A 17,519-nucleotide genomic window follows, 5' to 3' on the forward strand; every position below is an offset into this window, starting at 1 on the left:
GCTTGGAGCGCCCCTCCATGGTTCAGTGGGCAGGATGTGGTGCAAGAGGGTAGGAAGGCTCTGCTGCTGCTGGGAGCCCTACTGGGCAGGCAGGGGACACCTCGCCATGGTGGCATGGCTGGCATGGGGCTCCCAATGGCAGCACTGACCCTACCCATCCCGCTCTGCTGTGGAGGCCCCGGGAGGAGGCAGCAGGGTGGGGAGCCCCAAACCGGCAGTGGGCAGCCTGTATCCACCCTCACCTGCACACAGTTCTGAGGGGCACATGCCTGTCCCATGACTCCCTCCCTGGGAGTGTGCCATTTTTTATCATTGTGACCCTGACTTGGAGAACAGCTGCAAGATTGGGAATTGCAGAACTAAAAATTTTCATAGCATTCAATGAACTTTAATATCAGGTACTCTGTTAAATGTTCTGTTTTGTTTACAGATACTTTGATTTTATTTACATACTATCCAGTTGTTATCATGTTACTTCTTTACTTGTCTTTCTTTAAAGTTCACTTTCGATATGTTTTTCCTGATTTTTGTTTTTTTACTATTATTCATATGTGCAATTTTATCATATCTCTGTAGACTTCAGGGGAGGTTGGAATAATTGAAAGTATCCAACTAAAGAACTTTATGTGCCATTCGATGCTAGGACCCTTTCCATTTGGACCTAATGTCACTTTTGTGGTTGGAAACAATGGAAGTAAGTATTAGATTTCTCCTTTGTCAGAAACACTGTTAACTTGTAAGTATTAAGAGACTAGCGTCTAGTTCCATAAGAGACCTGGGCATTGTGATGCTGAGCAGAATCGAAGATTCTGGAATGAGAGCAAGAAAGCAAGGCTGTCTAGGCAACTGAGCAGATCTCACCTGGGAAGGATTGTCTTGGGATTTTGCCCCTGCCCAGGGACTGTTTACATGTGCAATATTTTGTTTTAACAGTTCTTGTGACAGGGCCTGGAACCCAGAGCCTTCTATGAGTGATGAATGCATAACTGTAAGACTAGAATCTTACTTTCCCTTTCAGATCCTATGAATCTTGAATAATTAAGAGAATTCAATTTGGGTCTCCTCCCTCTTGGTGCTAGGATAGAATTTACTACCCCTTAGAGTGGACCAAGGTGGTTATATGTATTGACCATGGCACCCCTGTCTGACTGAAAGATCAAACAAAGCTTTATTGATCCCTCTCTCTCTCTCTCTCTCTCTCTCCCCCTCTCTCTTTGAGCTTTATTGATCTCACACACACACTCTCTCTCTCTCTCTCTCTCTCTCTGAGCAGCAATGCCATGTGTTAAATTGAGTCTCAGCATGCTGCAACAAACTTGGGTGGATGTAAGAAGAGTCCTCGATCAGCCAGCTGTGCTGGGTTGAAGGTCTCAGGTCACCATATGTGTTGGTCATGTGATGTTCTGCAGATGCAGTTGAAATGCAGACAACTTGCTGTTTTTCATTGTCTTTCATTGTCACTGTTGCTAGGTGGTTGCCACCTTATTTTATCTTCTTGAGCACTATTTGCAGCTGGACTATATTCTGCACTGATTCAGACACCACAAACCTGTTTGCCCTTTATTTCCAAAGATAGATTCCTTGTTTTACTGGGTCTTCCTGATCTGATTTCCTTACTCTCTGTTGTTGTTTTGCTAAGTCGCCAGTCCATGTGCAAAACTGAACATCAGCTATTTGTAGCGATGCGCAGCAGTCCATATCGTATCGGCACCAGTAAGAGGAAAATTTACATAATCAGCAATTTTCTTTATATCAATGCCAATCCGATATCGGACCAATGTATCAGTGCACCTCTACTCTACACTGGTTGAGTGCTCCAACCATTAGGACTTGTATATGAGCAACACCACTTTCTTCTTCTTAGGTTATGTTTTTGAATGAAGGTGATAGTTGTATTTCTCTCTTAAGTTTATAGACAAGCTTTGATGAAGCCCTTCAGTGGACATAGGCAGAATGTCACTGAGTCAATGTCACCTCCTGTGGTAGGTTAGTAAGTCTCGATGACCAGGTTATTCCAAGCCTTTGATCGGGTGACCTGGCTCATTCCCTCCTCCAGGGGAGGCTTTTCCTGTCCACACTTAGTCTCGCCTGCCATGACTTTGATGGAGAAATTACAGGAGGGATGTTCTGTCTGAGAACAGCCACCCCCAAACGGGGAAGAGTACCAGGAAATACCACCAGTCCTGTTCAACACTGCACCAACTGGCTGGCCTTAAGTGCCAGGTAATTTGGGAGCTCCTCTGACTCCTACACTCCTGCCTCATACCTCCAGTCTTATAATTACTCAGAGTCTTCTCTGCACCCAGCCTCATAGCTGAAGGCACCAGATTTGGCTCTCAATATACCCAAGAGTCCGTTCCTTATAGGAGTAATGAAAGGTGAGCAACTCGGCTGCTCCTCAGCCATCTGGTGTTCAGCTTGTTCTGTCGCCTGTTCACCACTGCACCTCAGTTCCCGCAGCTTCTTAGGGCTTCCTGACAGCTCTTTGCGTTGCCTCTGCCACACAACTGGGCCTTGAGTTCCCTGCTGGGAGAATGACTGGCTCTTGATTAACCAGCTCACTGCTCAACAGTAGAGCCAGTATGGGGCTCTGGTCCCGCCTCCCACCAGAAAGCCTGCTCGTGCTGGCGCATGCCTCCAGAATCAGTCTCTGGCCCCATGAATCATCCCTGTGCAGTCGGGGTTGATTAAGAATCTCGCCCTGGCTCTCCCGGCTTTGTGCTGGTTTTGGTGTCCAGGTATGTCTTGGGCACTCAAAGAGCTGGGACAGGGGTGTGAGCAGGGCATTTCTTCCCTTTGCCTTTCTAGCTCTGCCACATAGAAGAATTCCTGGTTTGTGGATCGTGATTGGAAATAATTCCTAAGACGTGCTGAGTCAAGATTGCCATGCTCTGGTCATGTGTAGAAACAGAAAGTAGGCACTTTACTGACAAACAATTTGGTTTCCATCTAAGACTGTTGGCACCTAGTTGGGGTTTGCAGTTTTGGACTTGAACACCTAAAGTTCTCCAGAGTCCCTTTCTGAATCTAGCACTTAGTCCTCTTAAAAAACTTCAATTTCAACTTGCCCACCCTCACCACCAAACATTGTTTGTCAAAACGTCTGCTGTTTTAGAGGATTTGAAAACAATACGGTTGCATTTCTGGGTGTAAAGAGGATGGTGATAGACTGTTCTCTCTGGAAGCAAGAGACAGGACAAGGAGAAACCTTCTTAAATTGCAGGAAGGGAAATTTAGGTTGGATGTTAGGAAGAAATTTCTCACTATGACAGTAGGTAAACATTGGATCAAAGAGATTCATCTTTGAAAGATTTTAAGAGCAGGTTGGACAAACACCTGAGCATGGGTTAGACAGGGAGGATCCTATCTTGACCAGGGGACTGGACCTCCTGAGGTCCCTTTTAGCCCTATATTTTCAGAAATTTTTTATTACTTTATTTAGAATGGAGGCATACTTTGGAAAAATGAATTGTTATTGTGATATTTGTTTTACTCTAATTTGTAAACAGTGACTTGTTATATATAGTGGTATCACAAAAAGGCTCAAATGTTAATTTTTTAAAGTACAAGCAAAGCTTTTTTCTGGGTATTTAAGAATTGTCTTAAGTAGGTGTCAGCAACAGTTTTGCATATCACTGCTGTGGGCTGTGTAGCTCTGCACCTGCTCCGTGCCATGTGAAGCTGCTTGCACTTCCCTTGCTGCACGTGCCCTCTCTACAATGAGGGTAAGCACAGGCATGAAAGAGCAGCAGGGAGGCCTCCTGGGAAAGTAACATGTGACTCAACACAGCTGGCCTCCCAATTCTCCTTGCTGCCCCTAGCAAGGTCAGACCTTCCCAAACTGGGTCCAGTCTGGGCATGATAAGTTGTCAACACCTTGTCTTAAGTAACGTACCATAAAATGACTGGAACTGAAACCACATTTTTACAGAAGTTTGTAAAATATGTCAAACTCCTCCTCCTTAATGTGCATGTTATTTGTATTTGTTTTCTGGTTGGCACTTGATTTTTCCATCTTAAGTGCAACATTTTGCTCTTGTTCATGCTAAATTACATTTGATTCATTTTTCCATTTATCAAGAACATTCTAAATCAGTTTGCTTCTCCAAAATGTTTGTATTCAGCTTGCTGTCACCTGCATATTTACTTAATGTTCACTCAGTTCCATGTTCCGAGCCATTAATAAAAATCTTAGACAGCACAGGACCCAAAAGGAGGCTTGCTTTCTACTACTTGCCAGTTATATGTTGTACAATCAGTGTTTACTCTTTGGACACAACGCTTCAACCAGTTAGGCTTCCACCTTGCAGTATTTTCATTTAGAGCAGTGGTGGGCAAAATATGGTCAATAGCAGACTCCATTTCTCGGCAGCCCCTGTGGTAGCAGCTCCTGGCTGCCACTGCTGGACCTATCTGTGCTGCCCAGGCACTCCAGCCCATCCACCCTGCACCCCTTGCTGGGGGTAGGTCCTATGTGGGCAGGGTACATGACTGGGCAGCTGGAATGGGACTATGGCTGGGAGTGAGATTATCAAGCCCCGCTCCCTGTCTCATTCTTTCCACCCATATTGGAAAAACAGACTCCTGATACACCTGTCCTACCAGTCACCCCCAGTACTTGTCAAAGCCCCCCCACCCATTTTCCCAAAGTGCACCAGGAGGAGGCAACCCCTCACCCACTCTCCCAGATAGTCACCCTCCCTTTCTTATGCTGAGGGGAGCGCCAGGTGACGTGGGTACATTGTGACCTGGTCCCTGGCATGCCCTGGATCAAACCTGATGTGTAGGCACTGGTATGAGTTGTAGGGGTCTCTCAAAATTATGGAAGTCTCTAAGGCAGGAACGGGCAATTATTTGGGCCTGGGGGCCACATAGAGTGTTTTGATGAGTTGTTGCTGGCCAGGTTAGCATCCACCCCCTACCCCTCTACAACAATGCACCTAAACTCCCTACGTGGGGTGGGATGGTGGGTGGGCAGGGATCAGTGTTCAGGAGTGGGACAGGCAGGCGAGGCTGCAATCACAGGGCCAGGGCAGAGCTGTGACCTGATTGCCTTCTATGATGAGATGACTGGCTCTGTGGATGCAGGGAAAGCAGTGGATGTGACGTACCTTGGCTTGAGCAAAGCTTTTGATATAGTCTCCAAAAATATTCTCACAAGCAAGCTAGGGAAGTATTAGTTGGATCAATGGACTGTCAGGTGGATAGAGAACTGGTTGGATCATCAGCCACAAACATCAACCTATTGATTACTACCCTTTGTGGCTGATGATCTAGCCAGTTTTCTATCCACCTGACAGTCCAGAGAACACACCATAGTCTAAGGGCAGGCAATTATTTTTGCCCATGGGCCACATAGGCAGTTCTGGGGTCAGTTCTGGGTCAACAAGCCAGTCACCAAGCTGGTCAGCACCCCTTTCCTCCGCTCTCCCCCCTGCAACAGCCCAGAGCCCACACACCACCGCCAACAGCCCAAACACCAGTTCCAGTTCAAAGGAGTGTCCTGCAAAGGGTTCACTATATACGTCCACCGACACATCCATATTCACCATATACCACATTGACAGAGCCAGTCACCTGGTCATAGAAGGCAATCAGGTTCGTCAGGCGTGACTTGCCCCTGATAAATCCCTGCTGACTGTTCCTAAACACCCCCCCTTTCTCCAAGTGCTTAGAAATGGGTTCCTTAAGGACCTGCTCCATGATTTTTGCAGGGACTGAGATGAGGCTCACCAGTCTGTAGTTCTCCAGATTCTTTTTCTTCCCTTTCTTAAAGATGGCCACTATATTTTCCCTTTTCCAATTATCTGGGACCTCTCCCAATCACCATCCCCAGCAACTCATCCCTGTTTCTGAGCAGCAGATCAAGAAGGGCATAACCCCTAGTTCGCCTGTCCAACACTTGCACCAGGAAGTTTTCCGAAACACTCTCCAAAAACTTCCTGGATTGCCTGTGCACTGCTGCATTGCACTCCCAGCAGATGTCAGGGTGATGAGAACCAGGACCTGTGATCAGGTAACTTCTGCCACCTGTTTGAAGAAAGGCTTCTCCACCACTTCTTCGTGGTTTGGTGGTTTAAAGATGATTGTTTTAGGTGGCTAGGCGGGGGGAGGGGGAATCAATTTTCCAGTCTTTTTTTCCTAATTTGGATAAACCCCGATTTGATGTTGCAGGGTCAAAATTGAGAATTTTCCACATAATTTTAATTTAAATATGTCAAGCTCAGTTTTTTATTTTATTCTATTTTTTAGTAAGAGAAAAAAAGATTATTAAGAGAATATTGGAAAGGTTGGTATAGTAGTTTAATGAAGTTTATTCTTAAACAGTAATTTCAGTTTTGCCAGTCTAGTTTAAATATGTAAGGTTTGGGTTGAAATGTAACTTGTATTTTTAATCTAGTTAAATTACAGTATTGATTTATAAAATATTTATGTGCTTCCTTTCACAGGTGGGAAGAGTGCTGTATTAACAGCTCTTATTGTTGGCCTTGGTGGGAAAGCTACCACAACTAACAGGGGATCCTCCCTGAAAGCATTTGTGAAAGATGGAGAGTCGTAAGTGAAATGTTTTGTTCATGTGTTAGGGGAGGATCATGTGGATGGACAACACCATAAATTGGGGCCATTTACGTATAACACGCTGTATCAAAGTTTGGGTTCCAGGGGCTTATATGTCTAATACATTTAGATTTCTACTTAGTGCAAACAGTTCTTTCAATGCATTTTAGTTTTGAACTATGTATAAAGCGTTGTTTATAGTTGTGAGCTTCTCTGGAAAAAACAGAAATACCACTGTAGTGACTGAATCTAACTAAATATCATGGGCCAAATTTTGTGGTCTAAACAAGATTTGAAAATCTATTGTTGGAAAATCTATTTTATTATTTTGCTGCATGTCTCTAAAATTAACAGTGAATTAACTTACACTTTTTGTTTGAAGTTCTGCAGATATTTCAATAACATTACGAAACCAAGGCAGAGAAGCCTTTAAACCAGAAGTTTATGGTGACTCTATTATTGTGAATCAGCATATTAGCACAGAAGGAAGTCGTAGTTATAAAATGAAAAGCAAATCAGGTTTGGTGATACTTTATTTCACATTACATATTTAAAGCTTTAAACATATTTCATCCCTTTTATTGTTTTTAAGTTTGGAAAGAGTCAGGGTGACAAAGTCATGGATCTGGAACATGGGAATCCTTTTGGGCTGGATCCAGATGCGGTGGAGGTAATTGGCAGCATCGGGAAATACTGGGGATTAATACAACAGTTGTTGTCCCCCAACTCTCCCTTCTGCCACCTTGCTGACAAATGTCCCCAGTGAGGCTTCATGCTCTGGTTTTTGGTGACAGGCCTGCTAGCCCTGGCTTCCCTGCGAGCCCCAGGCTCTGTGGGCTGAATCCAGCCTGGCCACCTTATGTTGGACACCCCTGCCTTAAATCAGTGAAAATTCAGTGACTAAAGAGAATGTGTTCATTTAAGACGACTCTGAATGTGGGAAATGCTTGATCAACTAAATAAATTAACAATAATATGCTGTTTCTGTACCTAAGAACTATATTTTCTTATATAATTGCCACACTTTTTCCCTGAAATTTTGTCATTAAAAACTTAAGGTGAGGCAATTATATGGACTCTAGAACAAGGCTGAGGAAATATCAGTGCTAAATTAATGTTGTAACTCTGTGTTTGAATGCTCATCCCTTTTTTCCCCAGCTTGCACAATCTTTCAGACTAGGCAAAATGTAGAGGGGAACTAACGTACAATGTAGAAGGCATTTCACATGTAGGTGTATTCTTTTCTTCAACAACTCATATCTCATAAAAGTAATAGTTTTAAAATTTGTTATTTCCGACAGTTGGGTGTAGGCATTTCACATATAATTCATTTTTTAAGCTTTTGAAGGGATATTCAGGAGTGCAAGTATTATGCAAGTAAATACAGTATTTAGTAGTAAAGTGTATTGTCTTTCAGGCTATACATGTATGTGTAAAGAATTTGCAAGAAATAGTATTCTCAAAATATTTGTCATATTTCTACATAAAATTAGAAATGGCGGGCACGCCTACCCATGCCCCACAGCACCATTGTTACTGCTTCGTTTTGGAAGTATTAAATGATGGTGTAGTAACAGCCCATAGTGCACTGTCCACATGGCGCACGTTTATTTTTATCCGTTAAAATGTCACTGTAGCAACACACTATACTGAGGGGCATGTCGCTACAGCAGTGGTCTCCAACCTTTTTATGGTGAAGATCACTTTTTGATACCCCAGGATCTACTGCCTCCCTCTAGTCCCCCTGACAAGTCACCTGGATTCTGACCCCACTCACCCAGCCCAACCTGGGTGGCAGGGGACATGGCTTAGCCCAGCCACATGTGTCCTGCCACTCCCAGTCATGGAGCCTCTGACAGACTGAGATCAACTGGTTAGTGACCAGTGTGCTACAGTGACATAGCCGCAGCATCACGGTTTTCACCTGCCCACACTACATCACCGTAGCATCATGTGTAGACACGCCCAGTGAGTTGTGTAGTAAGCTTGGACACTTTTATACTTATTACCATTTTGGACATGAGCTGTGGAATTTTTCAGGGTGGGGGGGTTAACATTTTTTTGCTTTCAGGGACCTTGATTTCTTCTAAGAAAGAAGAACTTGTAGCAGTATTGGATCATTTTAATATACAGGTAAGTGCTGAAAAGGCTGAGTTTTATATAATTTAGGGTTTGTAAATATGTATGGTTTCTCTTTATAGTTTAATGAAAAAGCAGGCCCAACTTTGATAAACAGTGGCAGTTCACACCACTCCCATTAATTCTTTTACACTTATAATTGCTACACTTTACATCAGGAAGATTATCTTCACAGACCTAATGGCTAAAATGCATTTTAAAAGAAACAAGACAAGTTGTATTCTTCAGAATATTTCTGTCATGGAGGCTGCAGACATAAGCACACCGCCTGTGAGCTAGGAGCTGGGAGTCGTATATCCTCTTCTAAGAATTCCCAGCTTGGCTTTGGACTTTTGTAGTTTGTTTGTTTGGGTCTTTTCTTTCTAAACTTGAAGCTTATGTTTTTCAGCCTCAAATAGATCTCTATATCATCAACTTGGTTAGTTTATATACCATATTTACTTGAATACCACGCACATCCTTTCCTCACAAAATAGCCTTCCAAAATTGGGGTGTATATCTTAAGTGGGAAAGTTAATTTCCTGCCCAGAATTGCAGCAATGGCATTTCTGTTGAAGCAATACTGAGGAAATCAATTGGTATTATTGACTTATTATAACCTACTTGATTCTTGCTAATAGCTCTTCACTCAACAGGTGTTAACAACCCACTTTCCTTTTTAATGGTTTTCAAGTTCCATTAATCAGCCAATCCTTTTTTTAGTAATTGCACCAAAGAATTTATAGTTTAGATACTCCTGGTATGTCTTCTGTTTCACAGCCCTGCAGACTGTTTTTATCTCTTTTTAAAATCCTGGATCTGCCCATGGAATCCAGTCTTCAGCAGCAGTTAGTGCTCAATTTTTAACTAGGCAGCCAAGAGCTGCTGACAGTTCATTTCTGAAGGAATTAAAAATGTACCTCTTACCTAAGCAGAAAAAGGAGGGTAAGTGAGCTGAATATTAGACTCTCACCCTGTCGTATGTGGCCATAACTCTGGAAATCTTTTTTCTTCATTCTGTGCATCTTGGATTCTCTGCATTCTATGCATTCTTCTTCCCGAAGGGCATATGTCTTCTTTGGGGACAGATGGTATGTGAGAAAATATGGTATGTGCAGATGCGATTATATTAGATTTTTCTTTTGTATGACAAAAACGGTGTGCCAGTCATATTTCACATTGGACATAGCTAAGCCAGGATCAAGATGGGTTGTCGAATGCATTGAAGTTTCCAGGGCAATGGAAGATAGGACATATTCTGTATGTGGTTTGTGGTCTGTGAGGGGGTGCCACATTTATGAGTGGCACTTGATGTCAGGCCTGTTTGATGCATGTTATGGAGCAGGGGTGAGCAAAATGTGGCCCGCAGGCTGCATGCAGCCCACCAGGCCATTCATTCCAGCTCGTGGGACCCCTGAAAAATGTAGAAAATTAATATTTATCTGCCCCTGGCTGCCTGTCATGCGGCCCTTGATAGCTTGCCAAAACTCAGTAAGCGGTCCTCTATCTAAAATAATTACCCGCTTCTGTAATATGGAGGAAGCGGCCATAGCCGGTTCAGAGTCTGTTAAGGTGTACCCAAGAGAGTTTGTCCAAATCGAAGCTGAACGGTTACGTAGAAGATAACTTGTTAAAATAATTGTCGAGTCTTGTATCTCAGTTTTTTTGTGTGCAATTGATTGAGACACAGTGAAAAAAAATTGTTTACTTCTATTTGCTGATCTAGTTAAAGTAAAATTACTCTCTAAATAAACAAGTAACTTCCTAGCAGCCAATTGTTTCTCTGAAAACACCCGTGTAAGGTGCCCTTGCTTGTCACAGTGTTTATTTTCTTAGGGCATTTTTACATGCGTTTCCGATATGGGGCCGAGCACTTTTAATTAGTGAGCTCCACGAATTAAAAGTGCATGGCACTATGTCAGGAGCATATGTATCAGCTGCACAGTGCACCTCAGCACTGAGGAAATGGAGTCAGTGGACTTTGAATTAAAGCACATCAAATGTTTTTTAGTTCAAAGCATACCGCCACCATTTTCTGAGCATGGAGGCATGCTGCACCACTGATACATGTGATGCATGAGGCTGTCAGAGTGCGTCAATTTACGTGCTCCAGCAGACTTAATTAATTGGGTCTGCTCCAACCAGCGTGTTGGAGCAGGCTCTTCGCATGTGTGTAAGTGTCCTTGGTGTTCAGGGGACAGGAAGACTGGGTTGTTTCAGCTTAGTTTGTGGCCTATGCCTTCAGATCATGGCTGAGTCCCTTTGATAGAAGAAAGTGGAGGAAAAATGGGAATTTTATTTTCCATTTCTGTGACTGTGCTAACTTTCAGAAATACTCAATATTTATTTATAGTAATTTCAAACTAAAAACATTCTGTTGTTACAGGTAGATAACCCTATATGTATTTTAACCCAAGAGATGAGTAAGCAGTTCTTGCAAACTAAAAATGAAGGTGACAAATACAAGGTAATCAGAATCACGTTCATTTAATAAAATCTAATTACTGGTAAATAATTTTCTTTAACACTGGGTATAAATAGACATTGTCGAATGAAGCAGATCTGCTGTGGTTGGATGTGTCCTGCCACAGCTGTTCCACTTCACTGGGCAAGACGCATCACCCATTATCCCACATCGGGCAGGGGCTCAGTCCTGAGCGACAGTGAATGCCATGTTCCTTGCTTACAGTGCCTTCGAGATTCTGTCTTTGTAAATGGGGAAAACTGGGGTTTCCTACTTGCAGAGGCATGTCCCGAGCAGTCTTTGGGGCAGATCTACATAAGTGGAGAACTCTGGATTTCTCCATTTAGAGACATGCCTTGGAGATTCCCACAGGCACATTTTTGCAGAACCCCAGCTTTCTCTACATACAGAGATGCCCTGGAGATTCCCTGGGACATGTCTCTAAGCACAGAACCCCAGCTTTCCCCAACTAGACACACCCTGGAGATCGCCATGGACATGTCTCTAAGTGGAAAACCCCAGCTTTCCCTGCTTTGAGATGCACTTCAGAGATTCTCCAAGGTGTGTCTTGTCTGTACGTGGAGAACTCCATCTTTCCCCAGTTGCAGACATGCCGCAGATTGCCCCAGGCTCATCACTGTAAGAAGGGAAAGCAGGACAGATATTCCTGGGGCTTGAAGGATCTGATCCTGCACAGGAATTACTGGGGTGCATAGGATTGAGTCCTTTAAGCCATGGCAGTACTTGTCAGGGGCAGCTGGAGAACACAAGCAGCTCCACATTAACCATGGTTTTGTGCCATAAACCTAAGATGTCTGCTGCAATAAAGTGGCAGAAACTATTATCACCTTTGTCGCATACACAAATGTTGTGTTTTTGTGGCACAACAAGGGTATGGATATCTGTTTGACTAGCCTTTGTGCCGCCATAAAAAAATTAAGGTGGCAGAAAGGAGCCATCTGTTTTCACCCTTTGAAACAAAAGTTAGGTCCTTAAAGGTCATCCTACAAAAGAAAAAAGAGGGACACGCGCACGCATGTGCTTGTGAGTGCGTATGTATATATGCGCACACACACATTCAAGTATAATATATATGTGTGTTTGTGTATAATCTGTGTGATTGTGTGCTATATTTGTTTTCTGGATAAAGTGGAAAATATTTACATTTAGAGTTTTCAAAACAGATTTACAAGTAGTATTTTAAGAGAGCATTTTGGAAGTTGTTACATTCAGATAACTGAGATTTATTATCTTCAAAGTGCACAAGAACTGTTCTTGTGTTGGAGAAGGTGAAATTTTATATGGATAGAAGGGTAACTCATTATTGTTTGGGAAACTGATACATTTTTGTTATTCTTGCTACTGGGTATTTTGTTTTTGATCAAGCTGATTGTATCCATTAGAATGTTTTTGAAAGACTCCAGGCTTCCCAGAGCATGAGGTAGATGCTTTTTGAGTTAATTTTGGAAATATCCAAACTTTTAAAATTCATTTTACACAGTCTGCCAAAACAGAAATTTATCTTTCTCTCCTTCAATTTAGTTCTTTATGAAGGCAACCCACCTACAGCAGATGAAAGATGATTATTTTTACATCTTGAAAACCAAAGAAAATACAACTCTCCAGATAGGACAAGGAGCAGAGGTATTTACCATATACAGGGACGGTTTCCTACATTTAAGAGCAGCTTGGGAGAGCCTATAAAAATAAATGGATACTGTAAGCTATAAATGATTTTTCTGTATCAATGAAAATGATTCTTTTCCTCTCAAGCTTTTGAAAAAAAAATCCTTTCTAAAACTAAATATTGTGTTACAGCCTCTTGTGCTCCATAAAATTTTAATCCTTTACTTTTTATTAGCTTCTTCAAGTGCTTAAGCAGCAGTATTTGGAAAAAAAGGAACGATACAAGAGTATTGATTTTGTGAATGAAATGCAAAACAATCTAGAAAAGTTGAAACATAAGATGGCATGGGCACAGGTAACTTTTGTTATGATATCTGCTTCCCGAATGTATTTATTTTCAAGTTTGCTTAATTTTTCAAGGTTTTCAAGTTACCTGGAACAGTATGATATACACTTCCATGTTTTAGGTCAGTGAAGCAGAAAAAGCATTACAGCCAATCAAAGATGGTATTAGCATTGAAGAAGGACGTCATGACAGGTGTGTCCAGAAGCTAAACGAATGGCAGGTAGATATGTTTGTCTTTTAAACCCCGTGTTGATTATACTTATCTTTTGTTTTAGTGGATCAGTGAAATGTATTGAACCTGTCATTCTCCTTGGGTAATTAGATTATCAAACATCTGTATTTTTACGGTATAGCTTAAGTGTAAAAACACTAATGCCTTTTTTCGCTGTTCATTAGGAGTCCGAACCATGGTCAAGTTAATGATCTTCACACTGTTTTTCCAGTGTGTTTCAATACTGTTCAGTGGAGACTAGCTCTTAAGAGGGGAAGGTCATTAATTTTCTGTCATTGCAGAGTCAGAGGGATTTTTTTTCCCTTTATGCTGTACAAAAATTTGTGAGCTGTGATGGTCAGGTAATATGGAATCAACTGTTGATAGGGTGACCTATGTTTCATGTTTACTGGGACAGTCCACTTTTAAATTCTTGCCCTGGTTGTCCTGTTAGTTTTTTCAAGTGAATGTTTTTATCCCATTTTTCAGAAAGCTTCCCACTGAAAGAGTGTTCATTTGAAGAAACTGATGAGATGCCCAGGCCAGGTATCTCTAAAAGTCATGTGCCCCATCCTAAGGGAGTCAGAGAGGACTCGTTTTGCACAATCCAACAAACAGCTTTTGGATAACAATCACATTTAGTTCTGAACAAATTTGTTCTCTATTTTGCTTTAAAGGTCAAAGTAAGTGAAGCAGAGAAAAAGTATGAGGTCATCAGAGATAAATTAGAAAAGATAAGTGAAGAAACACAGGCATTAAAGCCTCAGTGTATTTCTTTGAAAGAAGATGTGGAAGCAAAAAGAAAAGCACACAACGAAGCTGAGGTTGGTTGAAAAAAATTTCCAGAGCCTTTAATGATAGCCCCAATTCTGAAATCTACCTAGAAATCTACCCATGGGCCATATCTAGCCTACCAATTGATGCTGTCCAGCCCACGATGCCAGCAGAGGCTGGAGCCAAAGCCACTGTCCCCGCACGGACCAGATAGAATCAATTTGTTGGGCCATGGATGGCAGCTCTGTCTCTGGCGTTTACTGCCATGGCAGGGAATGCTGGGTGAAACAGCCCTGACTGCGTGGCAGCCTGATAGATGGAGTACGACTCTGTGGTGTTGGGTGGGCAGGCGAGGCTGCTTCCACACCGTGTTCCCCGCTGCCCCAGCAGAAGCTACTGCCTCACTTGGCTGCCAAGAAAGAGGGGCAGGCAAGGGGGTGAACTGAGTCACCCACCCTAGTCCCCCTCAGATTGGGTCTGCACAGTGCATGTGGGGTGCCAAGATGCAGAGGAATTTTACCCCACCACCACACAGTCTAGCTCTGCGGGGCTACAGACACCAAACTCCCACTCCTGACAGTCCGGCTCTCAACCCTGTTCCTGCCTGCTGATGTCAGCCAAGTTGGGTAGCGTGGCGGTGGGGCACAGGGAGGAGCCAAGATAAAATGCTACAGCCCCAGGTGAGCTTATGTTCCTGCTGCTGCTCTGGCGCCAGCCTTAGCTTGGCTGCAGGGAGCTTGTGTGTGAGAGAGTGGGTGTGAGTGAGCATGTGTACGTACATGAGGCCCTCGGATCACCAAAACTCATTAAATGGCCCTCCAACCCAAATAATTCTTCACCCCTGAGCTAGGTGGACTCCTGCATCTTGTGCAGAGGTTTACTGAAATAAAAGTCAATTAGTGCAAAATTTCCTGCCTGAAAACTACTAAACATTTATTAGGGTCACATTAATATAATTAGATAATTAGAAAAAGAACTGATTTGAAACTAAAGTACTAATCTTCTTTTGAAATATTGTGAGAGAACATTCATCAGAGGTAGCTGACCTGTCAAAATACTGCAGGTATAAATTTTGTTTTGTGAAGACCACACAAGCCAACAGAAATAAGAATGAATAAACTACATGTCTCATTTTCTTTATAGGCACTTTATAATCGCTCAAGAAGTGAATTAAAGCACTTGGAGAAAAATGATGTACAATTACGCAAACGGATTGAAGAACTGAAAAATAGGTAAATGTTATAATTAATATGATTAATATAATTATATTAATATAATTAATTACAATAAAATATTAATATAATTAATATATAGGGATGTATAATTATAATGTAAGATGTATCATGGAGTGAATGAGCTTTTCTGATTTGGATGAGAAAATTGCCTCTAGCGCAAGAATTTAGCCATTTGAGCAATGTCAGGTTGAGTGAGTAATTCCCAGGCTCTATCACTTTAAAGACATCTGGCAAAACTACTTCTTTCTGTAATTGAAGGACTGTTTGTTTATTGAGTGAGTGATTGATGATTGATTGGACAAAAACAAAAGCTGCTTTTTAAGAAAATTTATTTTCTGAAATGCTATTGTTCTAACTGAACATTGCTAAATTATGCCAATGGATTGAGAAGCAAGGAGTGTGTTTAGGACACACAAACACAATGAAAAATCTTAGTCAGTTTCTGTGGTAAAAAAGATAAGTGTCTGCTTCTCTTTTTTGGGGGATTTGCTGAATACAGAAAATATTATTAACTGGAGCAACCTTTTATGTAGAATGTATTTATGTAGTTTTACAACACTACATCTGCTCATTCAATCATCAACTTGCTTTTTTCTTTTGTCTGTATTTTAGTGATGTTTAATTTTGTTTGGGGTAATTTGTTATAATCAATGTGTGTGTCACTTTCACTTGGATCTTCCATACAGGTAGAATGTATCACAGTCTAGCCAATTTTCTGTTCAATAATGTTGTTGTCTAGACTACGTGTGTTTGGTAGGTTGACTTCTCATAAGAGGCAGGAGATTAGTTCCATAGCCTGACCTCCTACTGCATCTTGAAAGTATGTAGTTATCCCAGTATCTGGCTACTCATGACATCACAATATAGAGTCTCACTCCCTCTCAGGGAGACTCAGGAGAGTGGCATGCAGACTAGCAGTGGTTTATTTTGGTTTTGCTCAAATTTCTATACAGTTTCTGTTGATTTACTCAAACAGAATGTTTCTTGGAGTAAGCTATGAACAGATATGGCATATGGATTGAATTTCTTTGTTTTACTCAGATGTTGGTGACTTGACTGAATCGGTTTTCATATGGTCTTGGAAAGTGTTAATTAGGTGTTAACTGGAAAGTGTTAATCTGAAAAAACTGCAGTTTTTTTGTAGGAAGGATTTTTTATCTCTTGACTTTACCATCTTGGAATGTTCCTTGCCACCAGGCTTCTCCTTGTTTTATCATCTTCACTGACAAGATTGCTTAACTTTTATTTAAGTACTTAATGTATCTATTACAGGAAACATTTGGTTACATCCGCTGCAGCAAATAACAGTTTTAAATCAAAGCTATAATACAGTATTTTTATATTATCTATTTTAAGGCCATCTTGTAAACTCTTTTGTTCTAATTAGATTAGATTAGATTAGATTAACACTGGTTAGCTGGATATGTCAATTGCTTTTTTCACTTTGGTGACCAGACTAGTTATAATGCCTATAAAGATTTACGTTGCTGTCACTCAGAAAAAGACCTTGGGGCCTTCTGCTTTAGCCACACTTCTGCAGCTTGCTTTTAGCCCCTTGGAAATAATTAAGGCTGTGTGCACCCTGAGCATATGGAGGGCATATGCTCCCCTCCAGATTTGTGCACAGGGCGGGGGTGGGCTCCCTGCTGCTTGCATGGGCTAGGGGCTATGCTGGCGAGGGTGGGGTGGGTGGCCGTGGCTCTGGGAGGGGTGGCTGCGGGGTACATTGGCTGTAGCCCACCCCATAGCCACCCTTCCTGCCACCTGCCCTGGCCCTGAGCCCACAGCAGGCAGTCCACCCTCACCCCACATACAAATCCAGGGGGGCACAGTCCCCTCATGCTTCCCCCAGGGGTGCACGCAGTGGCAGGGAGCTACCCACCCCTCCACACCACCTCCTCACCTTGCTGCGCCCCCTGGACAAACTGTCCCACAGCCTGCCCCTGGCTGAATAGTGCCTGCCCCTACCCCGATCCACTCCCTCCCTCAGCATGGAGGCTCGATCTGCCCCCTTCACCCTCCTTCCTCCCACAGACTTACTGGCAAGAGGCTGCTCTCCAAGCTGCCAGGCTGCATATTGACTATTGGATCAGTATTGGCCAATATGGCTGGTTAATAATTGGCCATTGATATTGGCCAAAAAAATATTTATTGGTGCACCCCTATTTTTGTTGCTTAGTAAAGCTT

The 17,519-nt window shown here is 42.4% G+C and overlaps 1 protein-coding gene across 3 annotated transcripts in view; it reads left to right on the forward strand.

The window, feature by feature from the left end:
- LOC102575103 (structural maintenance of chromosomes protein 6) overlaps positions 1-17,519 on the forward strand; it is a 69,145-nt gene that overhangs the window by 6,453 nt on the left and 45,173 nt on the right. For all 3 annotated transcript variants that reach the window (XR_002088483.2, XM_019481716.2, XM_019481711.2), the window contains exons 4-13: positions 577-694; positions 6,450-6,555; positions 6,941-7,077; positions 8,630-8,691; positions 11,063-11,143; positions 12,683-12,784; positions 13,002-13,121; positions 13,234-13,332; positions 14,001-14,147; positions 15,241-15,329. Coding sequence is in view for 2 of the 3 variants with exons in the window: in XM_019481716.2 (XP_019337261.1) it covers positions 577-694; positions 6,450-6,555; positions 6,941-7,077; positions 8,630-8,691; positions 11,063-11,143; positions 12,683-12,784; positions 13,002-13,121; positions 13,234-13,332; positions 14,001-14,147; positions 15,241-15,329 (1,061 nt within the window). In the remaining variant the exon portion in view is untranslated. The remainder of the gene's footprint in view (positions 1-576; positions 695-6,449; positions 6,556-6,940; positions 7,078-8,629; positions 8,692-11,062; positions 11,144-12,682; positions 12,785-13,001; positions 13,122-13,233; positions 13,333-14,000; positions 14,148-15,240; positions 15,330-17,519) is intronic.

This window comes from Alligator mississippiensis, chromosome 1 (genome assembly GCF_030867095.1).
Source record: "Alligator mississippiensis isolate rAllMis1 chromosome 1, rAllMis1, whole genome shotgun sequence".
Classification (NCBI taxonomy): domain Eukaryota; kingdom Metazoa; phylum Chordata; order Crocodylia; family Alligatoridae; genus Alligator; species Alligator mississippiensis.